General features: G+C 49.7%; 2 protein-coding genes across 2 annotated transcripts; one reads left to right on the plus strand and one right to left on the minus strand.

Annotated features, from left to right (window-relative positions):
- Positions 1 to 3,033: 3,033 nt before the first annotated feature.
- Positions 3,034 to 5,137, plus strand: COL26b_013197 (uncharacterized protein; the record flags this gene model as incomplete). The annotated part of the gene is made up of 11 exons (XM_053185818.1): positions 3,034 to 3,245; positions 3,298 to 3,529; positions 3,594 to 3,731; positions 3,784 to 3,958; positions 4,011 to 4,176; positions 4,232 to 4,324; positions 4,448 to 4,583; positions 4,640 to 4,672; positions 4,721 to 4,779; positions 4,837 to 4,873; positions 4,955 to 5,137. The coding sequence occupies 11 exons, from the start codon at positions 3,034 to 3,036 to the stop codon at positions 5,135 to 5,137; spliced, it is 1,464 nt and encodes a 487-aa protein (XP_053030252.1).
- A 2,068-nt stretch (positions 5,138 to 7,205) lies between these two features.
- COL26b_013198 (uncharacterized protein) lies at positions 7,206 to 8,067 on the minus strand (the record flags this gene model as incomplete). The annotated part of the gene is made up of 2 exons (XM_053185819.1): positions 7,206 to 7,814; positions 7,870 to 8,067. The coding sequence occupies 2 exons, from the start codon at positions 8,065 to 8,067 to the stop codon at positions 7,206 to 7,208; spliced, it is 807 nt and encodes a 268-aa protein (XP_053030253.1).
- Positions 8,068 to 8,666: the final 599 nt, after the last annotated feature.

Below are 8,666 nucleotides of genomic sequence, written 5' to 3' on the forward strand. Positions count from 1 at the left end.
TGAATAGACGTTGTTGGTGCGCACCTCAGCACGGCTTGCATTTCTGGCTGTGGGGTCGCGGGGTCCTCGGCGTAGTCGTGTATGGAGGATTTGGAGTGGCCTTGCTTTACTTATATACTAAGTCAGGCAACTGTGGGGAAAATTGATGGTCCCCCATTGGCAGATTCTACACGTGCGACAACGACAAGCTAGGTAACATAGTGTCGAGCTCTTCGCATGCCTCCAGCGAAGGCAAACTAGCGTCTGATATTATTTCACATCACAGCTGAAGTTCCGACTCCGCATACATGAATAAGCATCACATGTAGTTAAGACAGGAGCTAGATATTGCCTTATAGGTTGGTTTGATGTTATCCTTATCTCAACCACACAACCAACATGTCCAAGTCGCCAAAAAGTGCTTTCCAGATGTCAATGAAGACGGAAGCCCATCTAAACCTCCATGATGACCCTTGCCGTGAACAAGGCTCATTTCTTCCCGTCTGCAAACTCCGAGTTGTTGCCCCTAATCCAGTAGGTACCTTAGTCAGTTATCGCCAAGATCAACCGTCCAAGTGCAAGGAAAAGTCTTACCTTGGTTCACAACTTGATTCATTGGCAGGTGACTCAGATCCGACAATAACGGGCGTTTTCCCATGCTTGTAGGCATTGAACCACGGGCCTCTGAAGATGGCATCAATCTCCTCCACACTGAGGCCCGAAACTTCAGGAATCATCAAGTACACGTAGATAAGGGCAATTAAACACCACCCAGCAAAGAAAATGAAGGCGCCCCAGTTGTGAGTGCTTGATAGAAGCGAAGGCAAGCTGAACTTGATGGCGTACAGAAACAACCAATGAAACGTCTGCCCAACAGCGCCGCCGAAGGAACGAATTTGGGTTGGCCAGAGCTCGCCACCGAAGACATATGGAAGGATGAAGAGGCCTGGCCGCAATAGACGGTTAGATGTTATCGCATAATTAAACAAATTGTGGCCATGACTTACCAACAGCATATCCGAATGCGTGGACAAAGATGGCTGCAATTGCTGCCTCCGATGCGGACTGGCTGACTTGGCCCTCCTGATGGACCTTGACGAACGCGCCGATGTAGATGTGTGATAGCATTTGACATGTGATACCAATGAACAATGACTTCCTTCGACCTAGCAGATCGATAAAGAAGAAGGAAGATATCAGGCTGAACATCAGTTTCGAGAAACCATACATTCCGCTCAAGAAGAGAGTGTTTCCAACTCCGCCCTCGACGCCAATGATCTTCATGATGGGGATGAAGTATGAAGTAACCGAGTTTGCACCCGACATCTGAGCCATCGCATACGATACAAGCGTCTGTTGGAGCCGTCGCAAGTTGGCAGAAATGGTAAAAGTCTCTTTCGCAACCTCTTTCAGCGTTGGACGTCGCTCGAGAGTCCCATCCTCGGTTCCATTCATAGCCGACGAAATCGAATTTCTCATTTCTTGAAACTCTGCCTCCACTCGTGGGTGATCAGCTGGTAACCCACGGACCTGTGATAAGGTTGACAGGGCCTCCTCTGGACGGTTAGCTACCAAAAGCCACCGAGGCGATTCGCTAGCAAAGAAGCTGGCAAAAATGGTGAGTGCCATAAAGATGGCCGGCGCAAACCAAACAACCTGGTACTGCAACCGAATGGCGGGCAGATGAAGGTAAACACCATAGACGGAAAAGGTTGCCACAGTCAGGGAAATGCCCATGGTTACGGCATACCACGAGGTGAGTAATCCGCGAATCTCACTTGGGGCAATTTCCACGATGGACATGGGCCCAGTCACAGACAGCGCGCCGATGCCACTTCCACAAATGATACGAGCTGCGTACAAAGCCGGCAATCCTGGGGCAAGGATAGCAACCAGCTGTCCAATGATCCATATGGAAGTATAGAGGCGAAAAGACCAGAGGCGGCCAATGCGGTCATTCGTGAAGTATGAGGCTGCTGCGCCAAAGGCATAGCCAATGTACACGATAGAGACAAAGTTTTGGATCTCATCGGCGTTGGAGCCAGAGCTGATGTGAAAATGCTGCTGGAAGCCTGGCAGAGAAGGCAACACAGAGGAGGACCCCTGGTCCCAGGCTTCATTTACGAACAGCTCGTTAGTTGTGATGCACTGGTTCATGCAAGACTCGAAGAAGACTTACTTGGTGGAAGACCGCTCATGGCATAGACCGCGGACGAAAACAGCAAGTTGCGGTTTGAGATGACCGCCCTCGGAGCGCTATGCAGAGCCTGCAAAAAGGCCCTTACTTGCGTCAATCGCTGAAGATGACTATTCAGGCCCATTATTCCGATGAAACCTAGGCTTTGATTCGATAGGCGTTTGTATGATTTGATGTTCCTGAAGATTGAGCTGCAGACCCGATGCTTTGGGCGCATAGCCGCCTCCATTTGTAATTTGTATTAAAAACTCATTGAGGCAGCTATGGCTTACACTTTTCAAGTCTATGATCTGCCATTATCCTCAAATATCCGACCTTGGCAGGGGGGATGGCATCCAATCCGTGTGTCAAGTGATACTGAATCCGGGGAAATACGAACAGCCAATGATGTTCAGGGGAGCTCCAAGTGTGTAGCTAGATTTGGGCTTATCAGCACCCACTTTGATCGGAAGAATACGGAGAGCCAATCACGATCGCATGATGCGCAACAGGGGCCTGCAATAGTCCCACCTTCTTGGTCTTGTTGCTCGGAGGAATACGTGCAACTGCCAACCGCAAGTATGCATCACTCTGCTGAAAACTCCAAGCGTCGGGTAAAGGAGGCAAAGGTCGGCATTTGATGCTAGTCTGATGTCAGAACTAACATGAATCTCCCCGAAGATCATGTAACACGGAACAATACTGGTGAGTCAAGATAACGGCAGAGAAGTCGGATCTTTCTCTGTTGCTGTTCCTACCGTCGATATGGCTGGAGGTCTCTATGATATTTAATCCCTGATTCAGAGTATGATGACTTTTCTTTCTCAGACTCTTCTTTGGCTTCACAAGTAGGCTTCACGGCAACTAAATACCTTACAATGCAATCCCCCGATCAGAAGATCATCATCATTGGCGCTGGCGTGTTCGGCCTGAGCACAGCTCTGTGGCTTGCTCGTGGCGGCTACAAGGACATCACAATCTTTGACCGATGCGCTTTCGACAAGAACTTCTACGACCCTTCAAATGGCTGCGACGGAGCCTCCGCCGACATCAACAAGGTTTTTCGCATGGCCTATGGAGACAAACTCCGGTATGAACCAGCCATGCCGTCCCTGACTGTTGATGCTGAAGCCCACGTTTAGCTACCAGAACCTGGCACTCGAGGCCAAATACATGTGGCTCTCGTGGAATAAAGCAGTTGCTGAGACTGCCTCCTCGGACCTTCCGCCCGGCCTGAGTCCAGAGGACAAGCTTCTTCACCTCTGTGGGGCTTACTTCCTTGCAGAGGGATCAGACATGCGAGATTACTATGCCGAAAGTCTGGAGCTGATGAGCAAAACCACCCCTGACCATCGAAAAATGTTATTTGTGAAAGTATGTGCAGGCGCAAACTACGTCGATGCAGTCGTCTGTGCTATGGCTGATGTTTACCGTGCAGGGCGATGCCGAAGACGAGGAGCGTCTCAGAAACATTGACCCCACATGGGTTGAGAAGTACCACATAATTGACAAGATCAATGGCAGCAATACCAACGGCTTCATAGACATCAATGCTGGTATCACCATCGCAGACAAGGTGACTAATCCCATGCCCATCCAAACGTTCTTTGACATCTGACTCGTGCCAGGCCTGCGTCTATGCTCGCTTCTTGTGCGAGAAGGAAGGTATCAAGTTCGTCCTGGGTGATCCTCAGGGCAAGCTTGAGAAGTTGATCACCAAGGAAAAGAATGGCTACAAGAAGGTGACCGGTCTTCAAACCTGCGATGGTCTCAGCCATCACGGAGATCTTGTGATTGTTGCTGGTATGACTTTGGCAAACGACATTTTGGATGCATGCGCTCATCATATCTACAGCTGGCAGTTGGACTGCGTCTATCATCCCCGAGGCTCATCGTACGGTTGAAGCCACCGCCGGAACCGTTATGTTCATCGACATCCCCAAAGAGAGAACGGATCTGAGGGAGAAGTTTCACCCGGATAACTATCCAGTGTGGTCTTATCGCAAAGGAGACGGTGATGAGTGAGTTCTGCATTGAATACGTAACTTTCATCAGACTCATTCATGGCTTCTGCAGATATTACCAGGGCGGTGGTTTCCCCATCAGCAAAGAAGGCCGACTCAAGTTCGGTTTCCGCGGTCGCAAGGTTGGTAATGTTTTGGTGCAACTGTACAATAATGTCTGCTGACCACGGCGCTTGCTAAGTTCACCAACTTTCAAGATCATCCCACGGAACCAAATCTGTAAGCATTCCCCAGGATCGTCATTCTGATCCAAACTTATCACGTGCAGTCGTATTTCAACGCCCCGTACCAAATACACCGAAAAGCCGATCGACACGGTACCTCTTTACGGCTTGTGCCGCATGAAAGAAGTTATCGCCGAGGCTTTCCCCGAGTTGGTCGAGTTCGGCTTCACGGATAGCAGAGTAAGTGGCCTGATTCCTCTAGAATACGTGTTCCTTTGCCAATGGAAACAAAACAGCTATGCTGGTATACGGACAGCATTGACAATGATGTGAGTTAGCCCATAAACCTTCTAGTGAGCTTCTACTAACGTCCACAGTATGTCATTGACTACGTACCTGGGTACTCAAAGTCGCTTTTCATCTGCACTGGAGGATCGTAAGTCGTTGGCTATTCCGTCATTCAAATGCTTCAAATCTGACACACAGTTTTCAGAGGTCATGCATTCAAATTCCTTCCCATACTAGGCAGAGTAAGTGTCTTTATAGTCCGAAGAACCCCCGTCTCGACGATTAAAGCATTATCACAAAATGTAAGCTAAAGAGATTTGCAGCATGTCAAGAATCAGCTCGAAGGCATTCCGGACGAGTTTACTCCATTTTGGGAGTGGCGAGTTGCCAAGGAAGGACATGACAACAATGGATTATCCGAAGGAGAAGATGGTCCCAGAGAGGTCTCCAAGGTGGAGATGGCAGACCGTGCTGACTTCAAGTTGGAACCCACGAGATTTGCTTGAGGCCTCAGGTGGACAACGCTTTCGGGGAAAAGCTCAGGATTTCAGGTACCCTGTATAGATGGAATAGGACCAGTCAGTCTCTTGAATGACTTTTCTTGACAACGAATTCAACTTTTGGGAGTGCGGTTGAGGGAGCCTTTCTGATTGGTCCATGCGGCTTTCGCTCGGGTTTGAATCGGAAATCACGGTGTGCCACAGAACGGTCTCTTTTCTAAACGCCGCGGCCTAGCAATCGAGCCTAGCCTCTGGGTTCGTATCTTTAAAAGATTCCAGCCTTGTGCTAAGTACATATAAAATACTTGAAATTTCTAGATATGCCCTTCGAATTTGCAAGGCATGACTCTCAGCCAGCCAGCAAGCCACGCATTGAATCAACACCGCCCCCATCATGTCACCTGTCCAAAGTAATACCTCGATAACCAACCAAACTAAGACAACTATTCCAGCATCAAAGCTACACCGCCAACCAGCAAACTCTATTTTCAACGACAATAGCTCTCAGGACGACCAGACAGAAGACTCACCCCCAAATGGAGGTTACGGCTGGGTTTGCACAGTAGCAGCAGCAGTGGTCAATGGCCATTCGTGGGGGTTCAACTCGGCGTACGCCGTCTTTCTGGCATACTATCTGGAACACGATATCTTTCCAGGTTCATCGCCACTGGAGTATGCCTTCGTCACGAGTTTAAGCCTCACTTGTCTCCTACTGATCTCCCCTGTTGCAACAAAATGTGTTCAGAGGTACGGGATCAGGCCCACGATGTTCTGCGGAGTTGTTCTCGAAACAGCCAGCCTTCTTTTGGCCAGTCTATCATCGGAGATATGGCATCTTTTCTTGACTCAAGGAGTGTTATTTGGCATCGGGGTTGGTCTCCTTTTCATACCTACCGCGGCTGTCGTCCCCCAATGGTTCACCACAAAAAAATCGTTGGCCACCGGTATTTCGCTTTCAGGCGCAGGGCTCGGCGGGGGAGTGTATGCCCTTGCCGCGGGTGCAATGATAAGAAGCCTGGGTCTCCAGTGGACGTTTCGAACTTTGGGAATCATCGGCTTTTGCGTCAACACAACCTGCACGATCTTGATACGCGACCGTAAAAAGGCGACCGATTCGAAACAACCTACTTTAGAACTTGCGCTTTTCAAGAAGGCAGAGTATCTTCTACTCCTCGGTTTCGGCGGTTTCACAATGTTGGGATACTTCGTCCTCATCTTCAGCCTCGCGAGCTACGCAACTGAGATCGGCTTGCCGGCCTCCGACGGCGCTCTCATCAGCGCACTTTTCAACTTTGCGCAGGCCGTCGGTCGCCCTCTGATTGGATACTTCAGTGACAGCTTCGGGCGGATGAACATGGCTGCGTCGATGACTCTCCTTGGTGGGTTGCTCTCTCTCGCAGTCTGGGTCAATGCGAAAAGCTTCGGGCTTCTGGTCTTCTTCGCTGTCAGCGAGGGGCTGGTTGCAGGGAACTTCTGGGCTACCATTGCACCGCTGATGGCCGAAGTTCTCGGATTGAGCCATGTTCCGTCTGGCTTGAACCTGATGTGGCTAAGCATGGTGCTACCTGCAACGTTTAGGGAGCCAATTGCCTTGCAAATATATTCTGGGACTGGGAGCTATCTTGGATCACAACTATTCACAGGTTTTATGTACATTGCGGCAGCTTTCTGCCTGGTTCTTCTTCGAGGCTGGAAAGTAGGGCACGAAAAGGTCGATTCCTCTACAAGTCCACGCGAACGTGGAGTGAATAGAGCACCGTCTGACCGGAGTAAAGGTGGTGAGGAAGGGGCCTCGCAATCGGCTTCTTTGACATTTTTGGAAAACTGCGTAACATGGAGAAAGGTCTAATTGGTGTGCCTATTAAGCCTACTTCAACGCAACTAAGGATGTGACCAAGCCAATTGAGCTCAAATACATCATGTGAACTCTGATTGCATATCCTACGTATGCATGAAACGTCAGACTATAATCGTGAATCTGTCGTTAGTGGTAACTCTGGCACAAGTAGAATTCTCACATTTTCTCTATCCTCTTATATACCTAGCCATCTAATATCACTGTCAATTCAGCTGATCATGCCGTGAAATCAACCAAGACCTCGTCCATCTGGGCGTTGAAGGTGCCAAAGTACTCCTGACGCTTCGTCTCAAAAGCGTCAAACATTGGCTTCGCGGTTCCAACAGGAATCTGCTCCTCTCCGCCAACCCATCTCTCGTAAACCTCATCCACAAATTCATTTACAGGCATGCCGATCTCATGCCCATTCTTCAAGTCCGGTTGGTTCTTAGCATCGTGTAGCTCTGTCTGGACTGCTGGAGGGTACACCTCGACAATCTTGACTTTGCTTGCGCTGGACTTCAGCTGGGCTCTGAGTGCGAGAATGAAGCCGTGCATGGCAGCCTTCGAGCCGCTGTAGTTGGGGCAGCGCTTCATCGGGATGAGACCGAGCTGAGAGGTGGTGTATAGCAAAGCCGTTTGCTTATTCTGCTTTTGGAGGTGCGGCAGGAAGGCTTTGGTGAGGTGAACGTGAGAGAGGTAGTTTGCCAAGAGCTCATCGTATACGATGTCAAGGTCCACCGACTCAGGGGCCGTGAAGTCGATGCCTCGTTGGACTCCAGCGTTGAGGAAGACGCAATCCAGATCAGGGTGTTCCTTGATGATCGACTCTGCGAACTGCGGGATCTACGGGATGAGGTTAGACCGAGATCGACGTCGGTTGGAGTTCAATTTGACTTACCGAATCAAGCTTGAGAATGTCAAGAGGTACTCCTGCAGCCTTGTGGGTACCGTGTTTGGCGACGAACTTGTCGAGGTTCTCCTTTCGTCTTCCCGCAGCAATAACGAAGATGCCGTTCTCAACGAGTTTGTCTGCAAGAGCAGCACCAATGCCAGAAGTGGCTCCGACGAGAAGAACTTTGCTGTAGGGAAGGGTCATGATTGCGATTTGGGATGTCGAGTTGCATTCAGGCAGGTCCGTGAACGATGAGTTGATGAGTAGGCTAGAGACTGTTGTCAAGCTAAGCGAAAAAGTTACGATAGTGATTTCAGAGGACTCTCTGGTTGCTTGTATTCTTCTGGATCTCAAATACCTAGACAGAAGCGGTTTTAGACATGATATATGCTGATACAGTCACCCATGGTCCATGTAGGAGCTATTTCCACGGACATCGCGTCTCCATTTGTAAGCGACACTCGCATTTATCAGCCCATGTGGTCCTATCTAGTTTTAGAACTATTTGGAGGTGTTTCCCGGCTTCCACTGGCGTGATGTTGTACGCGGGGCGGTCCGCTTGTGGGTTGGGCCGGTCCAGTATCGCCACACTTCATCCAATGAAAATTTCACGATGAGCTCGGATTACCCCCACAACCAACATTAGAAGTTCGCCCCTTTCGACTAACGTACATGCATAGCGAGTGGGCCATCATAGCGAGCGGGCCACTTCTGCTACTGCCCATACCTCTTCCCTTTACAACAACTCCCCTCCACGTATGACAATGAGTTCTTCTTCAAATGAAAGCCGCGTTATCTTTGCA

This window comes from Colletotrichum chrysophilum (genome assembly GCF_026319265.1).
Source record: "Colletotrichum chrysophilum strain AFK26 chromosome Unknown scaffold_210, whole genome shotgun sequence".
In the NCBI taxonomy this organism is placed as follows: Eukaryota; Fungi; Ascomycota; class Sordariomycetes; order Glomerellales; family Glomerellaceae; genus Colletotrichum; species Colletotrichum chrysophilum.